The following is a 24,228-nucleotide window of genomic DNA, read 5'->3' as shown; positions in this document are numbered from 1 at the left end:
TGACCTTCTGCTCAAGATATTTGGAAGATGTTGAAATAAGGTTAAACAGACCAAATAGGAATGCTGGACTCACGGACCATAACTTAGCCGAATTTTATTTGTTCCAAAGTTTTGGAGAACCAATCGGAAAAGTTGAAATTACAGAATTAGATCATTTATCGTGGGTACAAGCACATCGATATGTTCTGTTTCACCACGATTTATTGGAACCTTTACGGAAGTAAGTTCTACAAATTTGATAAATATTTATCAAACTAATAATTGTTTATCTTCTAACAAAGATCACATTTTTTAACACAGTGAGTACAAACAAATATTGAGATCTCGTTTGCGCTCCCGAAGAACACAACATCGAGATATCAATAAGTTGTTTACAGAATCATTTTATGAATGGTTAAGCCAAACGGTATGCAGTTCGAGCTTCCGCTTACAAATAATAATGTTTTCTCATAACAAATGAATTACTCAGTTTACTTTCCATTCAATAGGTTTGGAGCGGGAAGAACGTAAACGACGATGTTAAATGGCTCTCCCAAGGTCCAAATCGAGTGGTTAAAAGATATAGTGCGTTCCTCATCAACGGATTCAGATTTCATACAAAATATCGCGAGAGGTTGAGGAGAACGCAAAATTGTGGAATTGTTGTCAATTCTGCAATTACGAGTTATGCTAGTGCTAGGGACAATAATCCTGTCGAGGGAAATGTGGAATATTTCGGACAACTTACTGACATAATTGAGTTGGATTACTACGGCAAATGGAAAGTTGTCTTATTTCGTGGTGATTGGGCCGATGTTAATACAGCTCGTGGAATTAAGCAAGATCAATTTGGTTTTACAATGGTGAACTTTGACCGATTGATTCACACAGGACAACAACTGATAGATGAGCCGTATGTATTCTCATCTCAAGTCAAACAAGTTTTTTACTCAAAAGATCCAACTGATGAGGGTTGGTACGTTGTACTCCGTAACATCCCTAGAGACTTGTTTGATATGGGCAGTGGAAGTAGAGATAACATCGAAGATAGATCAGTAACTTTACCCTTTCCAGAACTAAACTTAAACGATAATATCCCTAGTACTAGTGCACAATTTGGATGGGTTCGTCAGGATACCGATGAAGATATTTACGAATAATGATGTAGTAAGATTTTACGATTGTTTAATTATATATAATATCATAATTTAAATCTTCGTCTTATTATATGTTTCAACTGTTTTATATGTGCTGTTATTGTTGTAATTAGCTATTAAGTTATTAACTATTTTATGTGTATTGTAGATAAAATGCCTAGAAGAAAATTCTAAGGGGAAGCATTGTTCAAAATAATCCAAACTCGATAGAAACTAATAGTACTGAACAACAGACAGCAGTTGGATCTTCAAATGTTCCGATTACAGCTGAGGATCCTACAGAAGTTCAAAGTAATTTTTCATTTAATTTACATGCGTGTTTCTGTTATAGTTGATTTATTTTTCAAATTCTTATATTATAATATACCATTTGTAGCTGAAAATGGTGGGACGCGCAGAGGTCGAGGACGTACGCTACTTAGAGAGTTGTACGAGTTAGATTCAGTCGAGCGTGTCAAAGTTGGACGAAACAGTTTTGGTCAGCCTGTTGGATCAGAAGCTCGACTTTTAGTTGGATACATGGGCATTTTAGCACGAAATCCGAATATGTTACCTATAAACTACGAGTCATGGCATCAAATGCCCGATAGCAACAAAAACCAAGCCCTCGATAATATTAAGGTAACAAAATGTTAATGTCATCTATAATGCTTGGGAAATAGTTTCATTTATATTTACTTTATTAACTTGTGTTTTTTGTTTTTTGCAGGCGAGGTTTGCTTTAGAGGTCTCGGATGCTTATGTAAAGAAGGCATTGGGAAAAAGATGGAGAGACAACAAAAGTACTTTGAAGAAAAATTATTATAAGACAAAAACAACCCTCGATGAGAAATTGCAAAATGTCCCGCCGGGTATGTTGAGGTACCAATGGGAAGATGCGGTTAGATTTTGGCATTCGAATAAAGGCGAGGTCTGACGTCCTTCTAAACTATTGTAATTATTTTGGTTTATAGTATTTTCTATTTACGTACTAAAAAATTTCATAACGTAGGATCGTGAACAAGTTGGAATAAGCAGCAGGCAGAAACAAAAATTCACCCACACAGCCGGGTCGAGAAGTTTCGCATGTGTAGCTGAGGCGGAGGTATTTTTAAATTTTTTAATATTGTCGAATATGTATAACTTTCTATTAAATAATATTTATACTACTATATTGTAGGAACGGTCGTCCGGTCAAAAAGTTGGACGCCTTCAACTTTTTGAAATTACACATAGGAAGAAAGATGGATCTCCCATGACTCCTGAAGCTGCTGAAATAATGGTACGTTTACTTAATACGATTTGACTTATTTTAGTTATTTATAGTGTTTATTTTCTAATGGTTTAATTCATTGCAGTTAATGCGACTATTGTTATGTTGCATATGTTTTTCAATATATAATATTGTGTTCCTAACTATGTGATATATTTATTAGGAAAAACTAAATGATAAAAAGGCGGAGTACGAAGCAATTGCTTCTAGTGATAGTTCGGTTCATCTTGAAGATATTGATAATCGGATTATTACTGAAGTTTTGGGTCCTGAAAGGTATGGTCGGGTTCGATTTCAAGGATCTTTTGTTAGCCCAACCCAATATTTTGGATCCAGCTCCCACCAATACATGGCTTCGGGGAGTCAGGCTCAAGCTGAAGTTCAGAGGTTAAAAGACCAAATGGCTCAGATGCAAGCGACTACAATTGAGGTTCAAAGGAAATATGAAGAACTCCAGCTACAACTTAAAGCAGAGGCAGAAGCGAGGGAAGCAGCGACTGCAGCGAGGGAAGCGGAGGCTGCAGCAAGAGAAGCAGAGCAGAGCAAAAAGTACGACGAACTTCAGCAGCAGCTTCAGATTATGATGAAGATGTTTAAGTCGCAACTTCCACCTTCATAGTGTATGACATAAATATTTTTATCATTTTAACATTTAACATTTAACATTTTTTGCAAAAACAATATGAATTCACTTTTATTTATTGATATTAATATTATTTTATTCCCTTATGTTAAAATATTATATAAATTTATTACTATTGGTTGCTTTTGAAATGTTGCTTTTGAAATTTTGCTACAGGAGGGCAGAAAAAATGAAAAATTTAATAAAAAAAATCCCAAAAATAGTGGCGTTTTGTATAAAAGCGCCACTAAAGAACATGTTCTTTTGCGGCGTTTGTAAAAATGCCACTAAAGAACATGTTCTTTAGCGGCGATTAGAAAAAAAACGCCGCTAAAGAACATGATCTTTAGCGGCGTTTTCCCTTAAGCGCCGCTAAAGAACATGTTCTTTAGCGGCGTTTTTTTCTAAGCGCCGCTAAAGAACATGGTCTTTAGTGGCATTTTTTTACAAACGCCGCTAAAGAACATGTTCTTTAGCGGCGTTTTTTTCTAAGCGCCGCTAAAGAACATGATCTTTAGCGGCGTTTTTTTCTAAGCGCCGCTAAAGAACATGATCTTTAGCGGCGTTTTTTTCTAAGCGCCGCTAAAGAACATGGTCTTTAACGGCGTTTTCGTTTGTAAATGCTGCAAACATTTGCGACGTTTTCATTAGCGGCATTTTTTCCGGCGCTTTAAGAAGCGCCGCAAATATCTTTAGTGGCGTTAAAAAGCGCCGCTAAAAACCTAAAAAAACGCCGCAAATATATTTAACCATTACGTTTTTTTTCCTCGGCAATAGTTTGAATATTTAATTTATAAGAAAAGGCATCAAAATGCCATAAACCAGCAAAAAAAAAAGAACACCTTAAACAACTTAACCCAACTTTTAGGGGACAATAACAAAATCTAAATCGAAAAAGCCAACCAAAACAAAGAATCAGTGCACAAACCAACCAAACAATGCAGCAGCAAAACAGAACAATCCACTACTGTACAGAAAAAACAAAGCAAAATCTGCAAACAGTTTCCTGTTTATTCTTTCTCCAACTCATAGCAAAGAATAACAAAAAATGGAAAGGGAGTGTCTTTTGTAAGCTTTCTTAATTTAAATGAAGTCCGCAAGGCAAAATTTCAATGTATATATGTATATAATATGGTATTAAAAAAAACATGAATACACAAATGTACCACAATCCATATAACAGAAATTATTTAAATGTTCAAATTTGTATACCTATAATACCTTAAAACACGAATATGACACGAAATCAATACGAATATGCAGATTGCCAAGCATAAAGTATACTATCCTGTTGTCTACCTAAAGACCCATGTCTCTCAATCTACACCGAAAAGAAAATATAAATATATATTTCTTCTCAATTCATCTCCTTAAATAGTCCTTCAAATAAGGAAGAGCAGATCTCCTTTGAAACCCAAATAAGAGTGAAACCATGTTGGACTCTGTGGAAGCAAACAACTTTGAGGCATTGCCACTTCTGTCATTGAATCATGTCTCATTGTTGTGTAGATCAGTCTGGGATTCAGTGCGGTTCTATGAAGATGTTTTGGGCTTTGTTTCCATCAAACGCCCTTCTTCTTTCAAGTTCAATGGAGCTTGGTAACCTTACTGCTCTACCCTTGTTTAGTAAAATCCAGTGTTGAATGAAACATGATACTAACTGAACAACTGATGCAGGTTGTATAATTATGGCATTGGGATACACTTAATTGAGAATCCATCAATCGATGATTTCGACACTATCGTTGAACCTCGACCGATTAATCCAAAGGATAATCACATATCCTTCCAGGTATAGCAAAATGAAACCAAGTTGAATCTTTCAGAAACCAAGCAGCACTAACAAGTTTCTGTTTGAAATAGCAGTGTACTGATGTTGGCCTTGTCATGAGGAGGCTGCAAGACATGGGAATGAAGTATGTTACGGCGGTGGTCGAAGACCAAGGGAACAGGGTTGATCAGGTATTCTTTCATGATCCAGATGGTTACATGGTTGAGCTCTGCAACTGTGAGAACATTCCTATCATTCCTCTTTCTTCATGCTCATTCAAGCAAAGGCTAAGCAGTTTCTACAAGTCTGCACCGGCTAAATGCGGATTCATGGAAAACGCCATGATGGAGAGCTTAAGCATGGAAATGTTGAACATTTCATTTTGAATCAGCACAAGGAAAAGAAAAACTGTGAGCAACTTTCATTTTTCTTTTTCTGCTATTATATTCTGCAATTGTTTTCACAAGTCTTACAATGGTGTGCTGTCTTGTTTTTCCTGAACAACTTGTGTATTTCGTAATGGTTATAGCAGTTAATAAGTATGTGAGATTGAGTTGCAATCCTTGTGTAATATATCTATACCCACTGCACCCATTTGAGAAAAAGCTGCCCGGATCAACATCATAGAGATACCCATGTCCAAAATGAAACCTTTCTCACCAAGTTCAATAATCACTTGAATGGCCATATCGACCATTCCCTGTTTGCATAGCCCACTTATTATACAATTATAGCATGCAACAGAAGAAACTAATGACACCCTATACTCATCAAATACTTCAAGTGCCTCCTCTATTCTGCCCACTTTACAGTAGCCATCAATCATTGTGCAATAAGTAATCGAATCTGCATTTAAATCCATTTCCGGCATTGCTTGGTAGAGTGCACGAGCATCTTCAAATGCACCAACCATAAAGAATGCTTTGATAAGTATGTTACATGCAACAACATCCATACAAAGACTAGATTTTTCTAATTTTTCTTTCGTCTTAATAATTCCTTTTATATTCCCTTCTTCGGTATAACCATACAACAGAGTACTGTATGTTATAATATCACCGGCTACTTCTTTGAATACATTATCTGCTTCAGATGTCCTCCCAACCTTACACAAACCATTGATGACTATGTTATAAGTAACAACACTTGGCTTAATCCCTTTCTTCTCCATTCCATCTAACAAATGGAAGACGCAATCAAAATCTCCTTTCCGACAAGCTCCATCAATCAACGTTGCATACATAAACTCATCCACTTCAATCCCCATATCTTGAACTTCCTTGAACAACCTAAATGCCTTCTCGAATTTCCCTTCCTTACAGAAACCTAACATGATTGCCGTATACGTAATCACATTCGGCATCACCCCGTCTTTCAACATCTTCTTCAGAAATCCAACAACCTTCCCAACACTACCTTCCTTCGAAAACCCATCAATAAGGACAGTGTAGCTCACAGTATCAGGGTTTATTCCTCTTTCAACCATCTCTCTATATTTTCTCAAAGCCTCCATTAAACACCCATTTCTAAAATACCCTAAAATCCAACAGCTATAAAGAATAGCATCCAAAGCCAGCCCTTCCTTTTTCATACTATAAACCAACTCACAACCCTCATCAAATTTACCCAACAGATTAAAACTGCTTAAAAGAGCTGTATAAGTAACAACATTAGGCTTTAAAGCTCCTGAATTCATACAATTTTCGAAAAACCGAACTGCAACTTCAGGTTTCCCAATCTTACAAAAACCAACAATCACTGAACTACAAACAAAATTATCAAAAGGGTATCTAACATTATCACCTGTCATCAACTCCAACACCTCAATTGCTCTATCCATATTCCCTTGAGATACAAAACCATGAATCAACGAGCAAAAAGTAAAAGAAGAAGGCAATGTACCAGAATCACTCAAGCAATCCTTTAACAACAAAAGACCCTTCTCTGGGTTGTTTCGGATGACAGCAAAAAGAAATCAAACCCGTTAAAACCAAACCTGTTCTAACACTAAATTCACATTTTTTATCATCACTCATAAACATATATGAATAGAAAGTAAAGCAAAAATTAACAAAAAGATTCAATCAAACGCAGCATAAAATCCAGTAGGAAAAAAAGAGAAAAGAAACTGTAAAAATAAAAATAAAACCCAGTAACATCAAAGCTATCCCAACACTAAATTCACTGTGTTTATAATCACATAAGCAAAATTAACAAAAAAAACAATGAAACAGAGAAGGAAGAAAAAACGGAGGAAAAAAAAAGCCAAAGGACTGAATGAAACAGAGGGTTAAAAAAACCCAAAAACAGTAGGAAAATAATTTGAGAATACCTTGATTGAGAGGATCAAAGAAGGGAAATTAGTGGTAGATCCTTCGATGTAATTCAATCCAGATGAAGAGAAAGGACGTCGAAAATGATTAGGGAGAGGGTCGGGTAGGGAGGGAGGGTAAAACAGGGAGATGGGGAGGGAGGCCGGAAGTAATAGCTAATACAGCGAAAAGGGAAGGGATTGGAAAACACGGGAATTTGGGGATTAGGGGCGTAACCGATTACGCGCGTAATACCTATTACAGCGAACCAAACGCCGGAATAGGGGCGTAATGTAATACGCACGTAATCGGGGCGTAATGGATTGGGTAATACGGCGAACCAAACACAGCGTTAAGATTTTATTAGGAGCCTCATAAAAAACTTGACTTTCACGTTAGATTAAGTTTAGCGAACTGATTTGCAACCAAATTGTGTTTTTTAGGTATTTGTCTGATCTGCCGTTCTTATAACTCGCCGAGCACTTCTTAGGACAGTGTCAATCCTCCAATCCAACATAATTAGTAAAATGAAATCTTTCTCTTTTAAGACAAAAGTAAATAGGAGACCGAAAAATCACGGGATTCACTCGCATTGGCGACAGAATTAGGGTCGAAACTACCCCCATCCCAAACAAATTTGCTTTCTCTTTTTTATTTTCTATTGTTCATAGTTCTATCAGAAATTCCATACCTTTGATAAGACAAAATCTGGTCCCTCTCCAGAATAATCATAAAAAAAAAATTACACTTACTATATACTTCAATACCCAAAGCATATCAAGTTTATATTTTTCTAGAAAGAAGAAAAAAAAAAAGAAAAAGGAAAAAAGCCCGCGCGACCAAGAGTGTTGGAATCGATGGGTCGGCATCCGAGTAGTGGCGGCCCTGCCTTTCGTTTCACCCAAACTGAGGTACCCTTTTTCTTTTCAAAAGAAAGTAGTTATATTGCTAATAGAGTTGTTTCATAGTAATGGTTTCGATTTTTAGTTTGAAATCTCAAATGGGTCAGTGGGATTGCATGTTTTATTCAACTAATTTCTGGGTTTTTTTATTTGAAATTTTCTGCTAATGATTGCTTTGATTGGTTGGGTTTCTTGTGTGATAGATTGTTTAGTAGTTAGCCTACTTTGTTAACGGTAGTGTTAGTAATCCAATTTTAATATTTTTAGTAAATAAACGTAGTTGTAAGTGCCGAGGCTTGTTTCAAGATTTTACTTTCGTAAATTCTAGTGTAGTATAGTTTTTTTCGTTTATTTCTTTAAACAATGAATTTGTAACATAATCTCTGCATTAAGGTGGCGGAGATGGAGGCTATTCTCCAGGAGCACCATAATCAGATGCCTGTTCGAGAGATCCTTATGAGTCTTGCAGATAAGTTCAGGTCTGCATTAATTTCCTCAACAACATTGTGTTGCATGATGTATAGTTCTTTTTTTTTTCTTATAAGAAACTGTAAGCAAATTTGCTTTGGATGTAGTGAGTCGGCAGAACGGAAAGGGAAGATTGTTGTGCAATTTAAGCAAGTAAGAAGTTGGATTTTGATTTTTTGTTTATGAGGAAATGTTTTCAGCCGATTACACTTGGAAAACTTCTTGTGTAGATATGGAACTGGTTCCAGAATAGGCGCTATGCGATAAGGGCAAAATCAAACAAGGTTCCTGGGAAGCTAAATATTACATCTATGCCTCGGGATGATTCCAATCCCATGAGAAATGTGCCTCAGCCTGTTGCAGCTCCCGTGCCTCCTCATATGACTGCTCCAATGCCTGCTTCTACAGGTAGAATAATTTCTGACTGTCTTTAGAGTTCTTTTTCACTTTCGAGTCTTCCGTGTCATCGCACGGCAGATTTATAGTCCTCATTTGCTGCTCTCAGTTCCAGGTGCAGGAAGGAATTTGTCAGAATCTTATATGGAGTTTGAAGCTAAATCTTCAAGGGATGGTGCATGGTAAGTTTGTTCATCTTTGTCTATTTAAATTTTGTTTCACTGATAAACAAATATTTGTAGTCAACCCAATCCTCTTAAATCTCCTGTTTTCAGGTATGATGTTGCGACTTTTCTGGCCCATAGATATTTGGATGCAGGTGATCCGGTAATATTTTAGTCCACTGTCACTGCATATGCCGGTGCAAGTGCTGTACTTATGATTCACTGTTGCCCGAGTTCATAAATTACTAACACGGATTATTCTTTTCTTATTTCTTATGTTTACCTGATCCCATCTTTCAATTTTTGACATGAAATTTGTTTTTCACTTTTGAATAAAATGTTCTGATAGTTCTCTTCTGTAAGTTTTCTAATAGTTTTATGCAGAACTGAAAATACCACAAATTGCCATCTGAGAAAAAGTATTCCAAAATATTTTGCTATCTTTTTGCAGGAAGTACAGGTTCGGATTGCTGGTTTTGGACCAGAGGAGGATGAGTGGGTAAACATTCGCAAGCATGTCAGGCAACGGTCCCTCCCGTGTGAAGCTTCTGAGTGTGTTGCAGTTCTTCCTGGGGACCTTGTACTGTGTTTTCAGGTGGATTTCTGCTTAAAATATCTGATCAATCCTTGAGAATATATATTTCTTTTAATCAATCCTTTCTTAAAATTCATTTTCTTGATGCTTTCAAAATTTACAGGAAGGTAAAGATCAGGCTCTCTACTTTGATGCCCATGTCCTCGATGCGCAAAGGCGGAGGCATGACATACGAGGTTGTCGTTGTAGATTTCTGGTGCGCTACGATCATGACCAGTCTGAGGTATTAGTTAATCACTCCATTATTTCATTGTTTGAGTCATGCATTTTGATGATATTCACTGTAATAAACATTAACTTCCATTCCATAGGAAATTGTACCTCTGAGGAAGGTTTGCCGTCGGCCTGAAACTGATTACAGGTTGCAGCAACTGCATGCCGCAAGTAACTTATCCAATGATCAACACAAAACTAGCACCGATCAATCTACTGCTCTCGCACCAAAGATTATCGGTTCATCAACTGAAGCAATGCAAAAGCTGCAGAATCCAGATCAATCCAGGACAGCCACAGATTCACATTTCAATGTTTCTGTAGCTGCACAAACTACAAATCAAGAGTCTAAAATTTTAGGAATTGTGACTACTGATGTAACTGATCCCAGAATTTCCCCCGTCAAGAATGCTATGGCTGCTGCTGCCACTGGCATCGGCCCTGGTCAAAACGTGCAGGAAGCAAAGTTATAGGTTCGGACTTCAGATACTGATGTTCAATGGGGCAAAGGTCCCTTTGGGATAATATGATGTAATTATCACAACTTCCAAGTTTTTGATGGAAGACTTAGATTCTGTCTAGATTTTCTTCTTTCTTCAACAATTTTTGTTCTTGTCTGTTTAATAGTTCGAAGGCTTCCATGAATCCATGCCATCAAATGCTACATATACACACACACACACTCACTCACAGCAAAGATGAATAATTCACCAAGAAGAAATGCGGCAGCTTGAACAGCAGCTTCCTTGTTAAGGGTTCGAATCAGAGTATGAGTCGATCGTCCATAGATTCTTCTTTGCATTCTCGTCGACAAATGATGGTTTGCCTGCTTCCATGCGTGATTTTGAAAGCAATGTTCAAGCCTTTCAAAGTTGATCCTCCATAGATTCTTTTATATTATTATTTATTCTATTTCGCAATATATATTGTGTTTCTACTTGAAATTTACTTTATATTATATATGAAGCAAAATTATTATGTACACCCCCTAGTCGACACATATCAATGAAATATGTGGTAACTTGCTGGTGAAGTTAATTTTTTCTTATGATTTTTGTAGGAAAAAGATATAAAGAATAAAGAAGAAGAAGAAAGTAGTAACCTAAGCAAGATTGATAATGAAGTCCCGAAGGGCAGCATCTTTCTGAAGCTTATTGGCAATGGGTTTGGAGATGCTTCTTAGGGCTAATGTTCCTAACTTCACTATTGGTATCATCATCTTTAATTATCTTTTCATTCTAAAATAATTATGGGTAAATGAATGTGTAAAGTTATAGATATTCAATTATGGTTAAAACGGAGAGTTTAAGAGAGTCTAAAAAAAAAATTATAAAGATGTGTATGTAAAAATTATGTGTGCTTCAACAGTTAATTTTATTGTCATGATATTGTTAACGGTTTAGTGACCATAACATAATAAATTGATCATGTTAATAGGGCAAATATTTGGTACATTGATAGGGTACTTTTTTATTTATTTATTTTACAAGTAACTTTAAACAATTGACATGTGTCTTATCTTTAAATATTTTATTATACTCTTATAGGACACTTGTCAATCCTATAACCTTACTTGTGAAATCTAAAAACTTCATTAACAATATACCAAATATTTTCCCATGTTAATAACAACCTCGTACTTTTTTAAAGTTTAATAGCCATACATCAATGGCTGAGTTTGTTAATTATCCAAAAATGGACGAATTTATATATTAAATAGGCTAATTTTAAATTTTATTCATTTACTTTGCAAAAATGGAAAATTTTGTCTAATTGGATAATAATGTTTATTCAACAATTTATATATAAAGAATTAACAAAAACTAGTAATTTATATGTAATGAATTAACAAAAAAAAAAGATAGTAGTTCAATTTCACACACACATATATATAACAATCAGAGTATCTCTTCAATTTTTGTAAAGTACAAGGATGAAGTTGTAATGAATTAGTAGAATGAATTTTGTCGGTCCTTTGATAAATTATAGTTGATTCATATAGAGCAGTTTATGGGCTAGGTTAGGCCTAATCAAAATTTTAGGTTTGTTTATTAGGTTTGGGCTCGGCCCAAAAAATGAGCTTAAAATTTTATCCAAGCTCAGTCTAGATAAAATGTTAAAACTCGGGCCTGGCTTGGCCGTACTAATATTTTTATATTATTTTTTATATAAGTTTTTTTAAAAATATAATACATAAGAAAAACTAAAAACATTAAAATAAATGTTTCCCAACAAATTGAAAATAAATTAAAAAAATATGTATAATTAAAAAACACTAAGATAAGTGCAACTTAATAAGCAAATGCTTTTAAAATAGTAATAAAATTAATAATAAAACAAGAGTTATACAATATTTAAATAATAACAACAAAATAGTAACAATATAATTGTGAAATGATAGCAAAATAGTGAAAAAACAATAAGAAAATAGTAAAAAAAACAATACAAAAATAATAATTTTCTTTTCATATTCAAACTGGGTTGGACCAAAAAGGCTTACCTAAGGCTCGACTTATTTTTTTACCTAAACTTATTTTTTAAACTTATATTTTTACACAAATATTCTCACTTTTCATGCATAACTTCGAGCCTAGTGGTCTAGATACATATAATATAATGAAGCGGGTGGTGAATCATTGGATCCAAAACCAATCATCGCCTATAACCCTAACAAGCCGAAGCCGATTACCTAAGTTTGACGTCTTAGCCCCACTAACCTAACCTTAGTCCCAAATGACCAACTCAGAAGCTGTGGTCCAAACATTGGACCACCTAATCTTGAACCACATTACCAAAGATTGACTTGACTACCCCACCTAACATGAATTTTGGATCAAACTCCACACACTTCCTTTTTGAGACATTTACAGTTGGCTTAACCTTGAATTGGGCTTTGATTATTTAGAATCATGTACTTTAATGCCTTTTATTTATCACTCTTCTATTAAAAGAAATCTAAACCTATATTTGAATACTTCTTTTGTCTTTTAGTTTTCTTCTTTGGTCAAAACCCAAACTCCCTCATTATTCCTCTATCATTGCACTTTCAAGTCAATTTTTTTAAATTTTATAAGATTAAATAAAAAATTAATTATTTTTAATTATAATTTTAATCAATGTCTAATTGATTAATTATTATTTCTTTATAGGAGTTGGATAATAGGTTAATTTCAAACATATTTCAAGTCATACTAATGTTCAAGTTAAGCCCTGAGTTGTTAGAGATGGATTTTAATTAGCTAAAGTTGATGTGACTACTGTTATTCAATTATTGTGTAATTCTAATATTGTTAATCCTGTTTTTTTGTCTCCCTTGATGGATGAGTGTAGGATGCTCTGTTAGTTTATGAAAGCATGTCTTTCGAGAAAGGAACCAATCCATCAATGTGCTTGCTCGTTTAGGGAGTAACTTCCAACTTCCTTCTTCCTTGAATGTTCTTTGTTTATCTAGACCTTTTAATATTTGTAATACTTGTCTTAGGTGTTGTTTATCATTGAGGTTGAAAAGTACTTTTCAATCCAAACCTTGATTTCAAATAAAATTTTTTGGTAAATAAGCATATTTTTGAATCAAACCTTGATTTTAAAAGTATTTTAATCCAAGTTAAAAAGCCAAAATTTTTAGCTTTTAGTTTTTGGCTTTTAGAGAAGTGTTTTTCAATGAAGTTACATTTTTATCCCCCGTTCAATCTTTTATTTTACAACACTATGTCTAAAATTGATATTTTATCTTCTTAAGAAATTTTAGACAAAAATGGTAAACACTATCAATATTTCTAAAAATACTTTTTAAAAATTCATTTTCACAGCGCTTTTCATCCTCAATAATAAACTAACCTTTAGCAGTGTTGAACCCTTATTGCTAACTAGACTTGTCTAAGGGTTGGGCTTGAACAAGAATTTTTGTATCTCAGGTTAGCTCGGCCCAAATTCAATTTAAATAATAATAAAATATTTTAAAATTAAATTTTATTATAAAATATCAATTAAAAAATATATGTTTAAATTTTTTTTATTTTTTAATAGTGAAATAAGCTTTTTGAACTAACTGAATTAAAATGAGACTAAACTTGAAAACTTTTTAAAAACCGAAACTCGACCCCAACCGACCTATTACCAACATTATTGCTAACTGATAAGTTAGAATGCAATATATATGGTTCTTGACTTGATTTTGTTACGCTATGCATCTAATTTCCTTTTTGGAGAAAGAAAAGAGAGGTTGGCTTGCAAAATAAATTAAGCTAAAATGACATGCGATGCGAGTAGGGAAATAGGCTATGGTTGAGATTTGGTGATCCGGTAGGCGAATTTACTCTTCCACAATTATCCGTTTGGATGAGCTATTTCAGTTGAATTTTAACTGAAGTAGGGTGCCAAATAGGCGCTGTTTAAATGAGATTCTCCGCCTCACTGGCACTGCCAGACGACACCCACCACTTGGATTTTACTTTTAATTCTTTCCACAGCTCATGGTTTTCGTGCCCACAATTTTCTCTTGCTTTTTCTCCACATGCGACATTTTTGGTTCATTGCATTTATAAACCATACATTTCAAAATTGATGTTAGGAGCTTAACTTGGAATATTATTAGTTTTAATTAACGATTATTCTAATATTTATTTTTTAGAGAGTTCACAATCACAAATATACCTATAAGTAATTACAAAATAAAATTTTAAATTAATGTAAAATATAAATAAATTAAGAACCAAACTAAAATTCACGTAGAAAGAAATTAGAGATCTATATATAATTATTGCACATTATGAAACTCTACATAGAAAATTTATACATGATAAAACTCAGTATTAAGTAAACAACACCCAAGACCTCATTAATATATTTTAATATTTATTTTTAATGTTATTTCTTCTAAAGTAATAGCTTATGCTGAGCTAGCTAATGACTAAGTTAACTCACAACTAAGCGTAGTAATAAAACGGTTGCTTGAACGTGATGAGGCATTAAATATTAAATAGTATTGAATTACAATAAGTTCAATGTTTCTTAAATAATATTTAAGAATGGAGGTATAAAAATGCAGTTCACATTATGAGGATGTTCAAAATTAGTAAGATAATGACGATTTTCATTGTGAAAGGTGTGAGAAATCGCTTGGTTGGGAATTTTAGAAGGATTGGGAAGGGGAGTTTTGCTGCTTGTGTTCTCGTGTTGGTCTACTCTCCTATTAAGGGAGTGTTTATAAAGGGAAGAAAGTAGGGCGTGAGCCTCAATCGTGAAGTATAATCTATTGTACAATTAGAGTTACTTGAAAGAGTAAATGAGATATTTGTCAAATACAATAGAATCTGTTTTTGACAAAAATACCTAAGTCAGTCATCCTTCAATTAATAGCATCATCAATTACAAAATTATGAATCACCGTAGGTAATCCATACCAAAAACCAAATGACCCTCATTAGAAATTGCATAATCCACCTTATTACAATTACGATTCGCCCAATTTACAACTGCATTATAAAACATATCCATATTTTGAAAGCATTCATTGATGCTTCTTAATTCTATTCGCGAGGCCGGCACAATCTGTTTCGAAGGTGACTTTTGTAATATTCAGCAATCTAGCAATCTTGAGGCTCTCTTCGAAGGCATAGAGTTTAGCCCAGTCACCCGTCATCTCCTCATTTTTGAAACCATAGCCCCCACCAATAACAAAGCCTCTTAAAGGCTTCTCCCACTTCTTTGGAATAGGGGATAACGGCAGCACCGGCTTGTTAACCATGTTATGAGTACGAAAATCCTTGCTTAAGGTAACGATCCTCACCCAAATGACACGGGCATCTTCTTCCTTACCACGAAAGTCAAATACAATAGATTCGTGAGTGGCTTTAAAACTCTTTAATTTATTTTTAAGAGCGTTAGTTGATTTAATTTTTTATTTAATCGATATAGCTTTTAGAATACCTTAAAAAGAAAAAAGTAATGACCATGAACGAGAATGAATGAAAATTTGATCATAGAAAAGGAGGAGTTAAATGCATGCGTTGCTATTCCCATCCTGGGTGTACCCATTGTCATTTTCCACCATAAAAAAAAAAAAAGCCCCAATTCCACCCCCAAAATATTATACATTGGGTGGACCGGAATGAAAAGTACTTATAAAAATTATTATTATCTTGTTGAAAAATTCACTTCTAAAAGATAATAGAATGAATGCGATGAGATAAATATTCATCAAATTTGCCTTTTTAATTTGATTTAAAAGAAAAAATCATTTCAAAACAGAGTTGGCCACGTACTTCGATTTGCATCTGATTTATACACCAAAAAGTGGGTAGTTTCTCTCATTGTTTTGTTGGATCGACTAAAAGGAAGTTTGGCAAAGAAAAAGGAAAGAGAAAAGAGGGCACACACACACGGATGGTGATTGATTTGTTCCCCCATCGACTCGCTCACTCACCCCAAGGCCAAGACCAATTCATTTTCACTCACCATATCTCTTTATCACTTTTGTCAATTCCTCCTCAAGTTTCTATTGTCCACCGTTTTATTAGACCACCTGCCCACGTTGGTGGTGCATTTTTCTAACATGCCAGAGAATTGATATGTGGCCTATGAAAGCTATATAATATTAAATATGGCACAGAAAAAAGTTTAAATTTATATAACATTCTTTCTCTAAATATAAAACACCAAAAGATGAAAAAAATTGCATGAAAATTTTTCTTCGGATATGAAAGATGGAAAACGAATAACTATAAAAATGTTGCTAATCAACTTTCTTGTCGTCAATGCCGTATCTTTACTTAGCGGCAAGGTTTTCAATTAAAGGCCTTGGTTCCTTGAACCATAGTTTGGGTGTTGAGATTCTATGGCAGTTTATCGAAATAATTCTCTCCTAAACAAACCATGACAAGGAGTTACAAGCTGGAGAAAACATGGATAAATGCAGCCTGATCAAGACCTCCATGAGCAACATAGAGATTTTTCGCATAGGTCAGTGGGATAATTCTCTCCCAAACAAACCATGTCAAGGAACTAAGAGCTGAAGAAAACATGAATAAATGTAGCCTAACCAAGACCCTCATGAGCAACACGAAGACTTTTCACAGATGGTGCACCCTCGATTGATGCAACTCATTTTCATCATGTAATTGACACTTTTTTTGACCAAGTGTAATTAGTAAACATCAATTTCTCCATGAACAAACTTTCCCAATACATGCATGCATCCTTTGGGTTACATATAGGAAAGCAGCAAATGGGGTACTTAGGTACCTTCATGATACCTATCGTCATAGTTTCATCTCATCAGGACCTCAACCTACATTCTATGTTATTGCAAATGTTGTCACCAAGCTACTAGGGTAAAAAAACTTGTTAGACGAACTTCGTATGCCACTACAGAGATCTCCCACCGTCTACTGCAATGATCACAACAGAATGAAGCAAATTGATGTAGACTTCCATTTCATTTGTAATATGCTCTTACGCTAGCTGCTTAATGTTGTTGCGCACTGGCTGCCATGAAGGGGGCATATTGGTGTAGAATGAGTGTTTGGTTGCTGGACCTCTTCTTTAACTTATGATGCATGCTTGTTATTCTTTATGCTGAATTGGTTTTCATTTGAAAGTCTCACGGAAAAAAGTTATTGGTTTGTTAAAGTTGCTTTGTATTTATGAACCTTTAATTCCTTAACCTTATGATTATAAGGTTGAATGTTAAGAAATGTTAGACGTGTTATTTTTTTTTGGTGAATTATAATAACAGAACAAAGTCCGAACAATAAACGTGATTAACTCGATTCTAATTCAGACTACATCTGAGGTAATGAACACCTTTGACCATTTGGTCATCACATGGGTTCAGACATGTTATATTTTAAAATAACTGTGAAAAAAAAATTAAACAATTTATCATGTTTTAAAAAGTGTTGAATCTTAATTTTCTATCTTTCATATTATTTTTTTTTTTGGTGGAAGGTGACTCTAGATGGAATGAGAATTTAATTCGAATTTTATTGGATGGTAACCATGTCGATTGAATTTTGTTTGGCTATTTCCATTTGTGGCAATTATAGTGATGATATCTTGGTATGGGGTCATGCAGTACTGAATGAGGTTTACCCGATTAGGTTTGGTTATAAATAGGCTCGTTCTTAATTTGTTGGGGGCATGACACACATGGGGCTTACTATAAGGAAATTTGTACCCTACCCAAGATCAAGTTATTTGGATGGATAGAGCCATGAGATTCTTTTGGCAGCTGTGAAGTGCGTCCCTTTCTCTTTGGCTAATGAACACCAGTGTAGGAGATGTGTGGTGGCTTGAAAGAGGATCTTATTCATGCCATTTGTGATTGTCCTTTTATTAAATGCCTCCTTTTGCAGAGCGATGATAGGTTGGAGTTTGCTATGAGAAAGCTCGACAAGGAGGCTTTCAAAAGAATTTTGGTGGTTCTATGGCAGCTATAGGGGGCGAGGAACTTGGAGATCATCCAAGGAAAGACTATAACCTCGCAAGATGCTTTGATTCTCGCTTGGACCCTCCATAGAGACTTCAAGGTTTACAACCTCTTATGTGTACCCTTTTTGCCTAGGGGATCGAGGATCGAGAGGTGAGAGGCCCCGTACGGTGTGCAATTGAAGATCAATATTGATGCGGCATGGCAAGCTAGAGAACGATTGAGGACCTTCGAAATAGTGGTTCGTGACTCGGAGGGCATGGTGTGCATAAGTTGTGTTCGACAACTTGAGGGTGCCTTTAATTCTCAATCGATGGAGGCACATGCTATTGTTAATGTCCTCAAGATGGCTAGGGAGTTGAACTTTCACACATGATTGTTGAGTCAAATTGTTTAGCAATTGTTAACAAACTTAATAGTAGTAGTTTGGATTTGTTTGTTTATACCCAAAACATTGAGGAGGCACGTACTTTGTGACATTAGTTTGCTGTTATTTCCTTTCGTTGTGCTCATTGATTATTGATCCCTTGATGAAAATGTGAATATTTCGTCTGATTTGGATTATTCAAAAATTATCCACCTTAGATACGCTTTAGTTTGGGTTATGATATTTCACCCTTACGGTCTTTCTCTTTAAAAAGGGAAAAACATAACATAAAAGAAATACCAACACTTCCTTTTCTTTGACTCTGGTTTTTATGTCAATTCACCACTAAAAATAGTTTGATTGGTATCGACATTATTGTCAGTGTAGGAGAGTGTGGGTTCATCTCCTTATATTTAAGGGTTGGGAGGGACTATAAGTAGTTTTAAGCATTGTATAAAAAAAGAGCAGATATAATAAAAACCTACAATGAGATTAATGTTAAAAAAATAATTTTATTTTTTTATATTGCATAAATAAATAATTATGTGATTTCTAATATACACTTGAGAAATTAAAAAAATTAAAAAATATCTAATTGATTTACTAATTTATTTGATTTATTTTTTAAAAATTTGAATAAAATCTTTTTATTAATTTGAAAATTTTCAATCTATACATGCGCAATATGTCGAATTAAAAGGTTCGGTTTATCATATTCTTTTTCATCCATGATTAGATAAAAATTAAGATAATGGTGACTAAACTTTCACGACTTTCATTTTGAGCATCAAAAACTAAAAATTTTCATTTTAAATATTCCGGTAAAAATTTATTTTTATTTTAGGTATTATCGTTAAAAAATATTTTCATTTTAATTATCTGTGTGACTTCATTGTTATTGTATACTCATTTTAGTTACCTAACTTTAATAAATATTTTTATTTTGATCACTCATTTTTTAAAATTAATTTTATTTAAAAAAAACTCTTAATCTTTATAAAGAATTGAGTTATTCAACTGAAGAGATGAAACCTAAGTTTTTCCCTATAACTCAATTCCTTATAAAAGCTCAGGCTTTTTCATGTAAAAACTAGTATTTTTTCCGGTAAAAGCCTATAATTTTTCATGTTTTTGGAAAAAAAAAACTAAAATTATTTTTAAAATAGGGATAAAAGAAAATGAAAAAGATAAAATGCTTTTCATGTAAAAACCCAATTTTTCCCTATAAAAACTAAGATAATTCCTTATAAACCCCTCCCCCAAAAATTTCCTTTTACCGGGGAAAAGTTTAAAATTAATTCTAGAAAATAAAAAAATTAAATAATTTTAAAAAATAAAATTATTTTTTCTTGTAAAGATCCAAGTTTTTCTATAAAACCCTATTAACACCCTGTACAATCGTAAGTTTTTTTCTTTTTATTGGAAAAAAAACTAAACCTAATTTTGAAAAAGGAAAAAATGAAGGAAATTAAAGGTAAATAAATTTTTTAATGTAAAATCAAGTTTTTCCATGTAAAAATTAAGTTTTTCCTTATAAACTCAAGTTTTTTTTAGTAAATAAACTAAAATTAATTCTAAAAATTATAAGTAACTTAAAAAGATAAAAAAAAAAGTGACCAAAATAAAAACTTGCTAAGTGAATGTACAATAACATTGAATTAACGATATGTAACTGAAATAAAAATTGACTTTAACATTGAATTAACGACATGTAACTGAAATGAAAATTGACTTTAATGATAGTGTTTAAAAGTGAAAATTTTTATTTTTTGACACCCAAAATGAAAATTTTTGAAAATTGAGTAACCAACTATGCAATTTACCCATGGTAAAAACTTGAAGCCTTAAACAACCATTTTAATGATCAAAAGAAAATTATTAAATGAAAAAGGAAAACACACTAACACCCATGCCCCCCATGGGGAACCAGAAAGAAAACCCAACACAACACTCTGCAAAAGACAAAACAACATTTCGTCATCTTCCATTAAACCCTCTCTTCCTTCATTTCATTTCATTTGCTTTGCTTTCATCTCTCTCTCTCTTCCATTAATCTTTTCTATCTGTCAAGCTTTGCAGTTTGCAGCCCACCACTTCAACTATCAAACAACCAAATAACTCCCCCCTTACTCCTAATTCATTGACCATCCACGCACACACACACCAGAAAAGGAATCTGTAGATCAAGCAAAAAAGTAATAATGGATCCTGAGAGGCCCCATCGAAGTACTAGCATCAACAACAGTAGCACTAGTGGCAACAACACAACAAGTGAGCTCTTCATTTGTTTCACTTCACGCCTTTCTTCTTCTTCATCCATGAAAATCTCTTCCAAGTCCATCCTTAGTCCTGGTCGCTCTAGGGAATCTTCTTCACATATCTCTCTCTCTTCATCACTCAGTAGGAGGTTGAGAAATAATGGTAGCATGAAAGGTGGTCAAGCTTCACCAATGTTCCCTACAAATAGTGGCAAAAAGAGAGGCTCCGGTTTTGACAACCCTGAGCCTTCTTCACCTAAGGTTACTTGCATAGGTCAAGTTAGAGTGAAGACCAAGAAACAGGGCAAAAAATTTAGAGCTTGTAGATCTAAAAGAAGGGGAGAAGTTAGTTTCAGAAAAGTGGATCATAACAATGGAGGCAACAGTCTTGATTCAAGTAGCTCTCAGGATTACAACATGGGTCATTTTTTGAGCAGTAATAGCAGCCATCATCAGCAGCAGCAAGAGTGCAAGAAATGGGTGCATTTGCCATTGACTATTTGTGAAGCATTGAGGGCATTTGGGGCTGAGTTTAATTGTTTTCTACCTTGCAGGTCTTCTTGTATGGCTAACCAAAGGGATAAAGAAGGGAAAACAAGAGGATCTAGTGCTAATGTTGGGAATGGGAATAAGAATGGAAATGGGAGGTCTTCTTGTGGGGCTGTTTTTACAAGGTGGCTTGTGGCAGTTCAAGAAGGGGAAGGGAAAGAGAGGGAGATTGAGTTGGTTGTTGGTGGTGGGGAAGATGATGAGAGAAGGGAAAGTAGTGAGATGATGATGATGCGAAGTAGTCAAAGGAGACATGTCTTTGAAGATATTGAAATAAATGATTTTGCTAATGAAAATAAGGGTGATGATGATGATGAAGCAGCTGCTAGAGTGAGCATATGTATACCACCTAAGAATGCATTGTTGTTGATGAGATGTAGATCTGATCCTGTTAAAATGGCTGCCCTTGCTAATAAGTTTTGGGAAACTCCAGTGCCTAAAGATGAACATGACGATGAAGGAGAGGAGGATGGAAATGAAAGGGAAGGGGAGGTGGAAGAACATGAGCTGGTCCAAGAGGATACTTTGGAAGTTGAAAGAGAAGAAAGGGAAGTAAAATTTGAGCAAGAAATGGAACATCAAGTAAGTGAAGTTAGTGACATGTATGTGTATTGTGAAGCAAATGAAGAACAAGAAGAAATCCCAGAAACTGAAGCAGAAGCAGAAGCTGAAACAGAGGTTGAATCCGTTTTGGTGAAGAATGGAAGTACTGGAGTTGCAGAAGAAACAAGTATAGAGTATCAAGATCAAGAACATGAACATGAAGATGAACATGAAGTGGAAGAAGACCCGCAAGAACCAACATCAAAAGAACAAACTTTGACTGAAGTTCCATTGAGTCTTGAGAATGAAGCTGCCATTGAAGAGCTGCACCTAGCTGAAGAGGAAAATGTTAATGGAAATGGAGAGGAAGAAAGGGAAGAACAAACAAAAGCTGAAGAGGATGAAGGAGAGGATTCAACAGTGGAGGAGGAAGAAGAAGGTGAGACAAGCCAAGAAAGATCCGAACTTGAATACCCGGAAACCGACCCGGAAAACGAGTCAAAGGAGAGTGAGAGTCAAGATAAGTTATTGCCAGATTGTTTACTATTAATGATGTGCGAACCAAAGCTGTCAATGGAGGTATCCAAGGAGACTTGGGTGTGCAGCACAGATTTCATCAGATGGTTACCAGAGAAGAGAAAGCAACAAGTAGTCAAACCAAAGGACAGTGGAGATGAGCCCAAAAGAAGAATCAGCGTTGACTCCAATCCTCTCCCTATTTTTTCACAGCCACCTCGCTCTTCTTGCTCTTTCCCGGCTGCTCCGCCTATGGATACGGCGGGTGCAGAAGCTGTCAATGGAGCTGGCAGCGGCGGATCAAAGACTACAATGATGGAGCACAAGCTTGTTGGAGGTAAAGGGTATGAGCCGTTTCCGCTCACGCGCTGCAAGTCTGAGCCGAGGAGGTCATCGGCTAAGCTAGCACCTGATGCTTGCTTTTGGAAGAATAGGAAGCTGGAGCCGACTTCAGTTGGAGTTGGCGGGGTTTTGATGAGCCGAGTTGGGTAAAAAGTAGTCAAAGGTTAAAAAAGTGTTTGTGGTAAACTGGTAAGTTGTAGGAGTAAATGATGTAGGGGTTTTTTGTCCAATTTGAACAGTATCTTCTATGCTCTGTAAATAAATTGTATTTGTTTGTTTTCCATAGTATTTGTTTGGCAACCTGAAGATGATGGATGAAAGAATTGCATGTTACCAATAGGCTGGCAGAGGCTCCACCAGATGTCAATTTTGAGCCGTTACATTGCTTTCATGGTGGAGGCAATGAAAATAATGGTTTAACAGATGATTTGACAGTCCAATTCATGACTTCTTTGTAATTTGGGTTTGTTTAAAAGATGTTGTCAATCTTGGTCCTTCAAGCTCCACAATTGCTCTAATCAAGAAATTAAAATTAACCCCTTCAAAATCAACTTGAGAAATGATGAAAACTAGAAAATTGCTTTGAAATTCACTACCATTAAGCTAAGGAGCACATGATTTCTCATAAAAAACTTCAACAACTACTTAAAAAAAGTAAGGTATCTCACATGTTAATCATGCCATGCATTGTCATCATCATCAAATTTCAAGACAACGAAGTTAGTGCTTACCTTTTTTTTTTTTTGGTTAGTAACAGAGATTTTCAGCCTTTTCACAGACCATGTTTTTCATCTCACCATGGGCCTCCCTGCTTATTCTTTTTAAGGTAAAGACAATGACAAAGTTTTATTAAAGAAAACCCAAAAAGAAGTTAAAAGTGAAACTACCGCATTTTATTTTACCTGGGTATTGAAGAAGTTGTGAACTGCAATCATGTTAATTGTGCTTGGAATTGCCTGACTGCAGTAGCCAAGGCTCCCTCGACAGTAGTGATTATTGGTGAATGCTTGTAAGCAAGAGTCATTCTCCTCAATTGCCGGCCATGGGTTTGATCAAACTTGTGATAACCATCAAGTGTATCTGGCCGCTAGCAATCATATCAGCCGCATGTGGTTGCCCTTGGTACAATTTCAGCGCCCCTTCCACTGGGATACCCTTTGAGTTCAACCAAATGAGCTGTCCTAATTGTTAGAAACAATTTTAAATCCCAGTCTCAAGAATGAATTCGCTATTCTTTCAAGATGGGATTTGGTTAAGTAAGTCACTGAAGCTGAGGGCCTAATACATGTTTCGGTGTCACCTCTTTTGTAAAACCTAAATCATTGAGCGACTTCCCAGGCATAACAAGAGCAGCATATTTATCCTATGGGTACCCAGTTGCCTTGGAAACAAAT

General features: G+C 35.0%; 4 protein-coding genes across 5 annotated transcripts; 3 read left to right on the top strand and 1 right to left on the bottom strand.

Moving 5' to 3' along the window:
- The first annotated feature begins 4,411 nt into the window (after nt 1–4,411).
- Nucleotides 4,412–5,167, top strand: LOC107921141 (metallothiol transferase FosB). Its single transcript, XM_016851010.2, has 3 exons — nt 4,412–4,609; nt 4,688–4,802; nt 4,877–5,167. The coding sequence occupies exons 1-3, from the start codon at nt 4,443–4,445 to the stop codon at nt 5,165–5,167; spliced, it is 573 nt and encodes a 190-aa protein (XP_016706499.2). The 5' UTR covers nt 4,412–4,442.
- LOC107921653 (pentatricopeptide repeat-containing protein At5g57250, mitochondrial-like) lies at nt 4,983–6,756 on the bottom strand (the record flags this gene model as incomplete). Its single annotated transcript, XM_016851482.2, has 1 exon — nt 4,983–6,756. A coding segment is annotated over one exon (1,443 nt), but the record flags the coding sequence as incomplete, so codon positions are not given.
- An 838-nt stretch (nt 6,757–7,594) lies between these two features.
- Nucleotides 7,595–10,412, top strand: LOC107920712 (protein SAWADEE HOMEODOMAIN HOMOLOG 2). 2 transcript variants are annotated; one of them, XM_041109102.1, is made up of 9 exons: nt 7,595–8,004; nt 8,389–8,474; nt 8,571–8,616; nt 8,694–8,871; nt 8,975–9,041; nt 9,135–9,186; nt 9,475–9,618; nt 9,722–9,841; nt 9,930–10,412. In XM_041109102.1, the coding sequence occupies exons 1-9, from the start codon at nt 7,951–7,953 to the stop codon at nt 10,302–10,304; spliced, it is 1,122 nt and encodes a 373-aa protein (XP_040965036.1). In that variant the 5' UTR covers nt 7,595–7,950; the 3' UTR covers nt 10,305–10,412. The 2 variants fall into 2 exon arrangements, with proteins under 2 accessions (XP_040965036.1, XP_016706029.2); XM_016850540.2 differs by having other exon boundaries at nt 8,969–9,041.
- A 9,957-nt stretch (nt 10,413–20,369) lies between these two features.
- LOC107920247 (uncharacterized) lies at nt 20,370–23,115 on the top strand. The gene has a single exon (XM_041109101.1). It carries the CDS (start codon nt 20,828–20,830, stop codon nt 22,982–22,984), a length of 2,157 nt encoding a protein of 718 aa, XP_040965035.1. The 5' UTR covers nt 20,370–20,827; the 3' UTR covers nt 22,985–23,115.
- The last annotated feature ends 1,113 nt before the right edge of the window (nt 23,116–24,228 follow it).

The sequence above is a fragment of the Gossypium hirsutum genome, chromosome D13, assembly GCF_007990345.1.
Source record: "Gossypium hirsutum isolate 1008001.06 chromosome D13, Gossypium_hirsutum_v2.1, whole genome shotgun sequence".
Lineage (NCBI taxonomy): Eukaryota > Viridiplantae > Streptophyta > Magnoliopsida > Malvales > Malvaceae > Gossypium > Gossypium hirsutum.
This window is presented reverse-complemented; position numbering and strand designations above follow the sequence as displayed.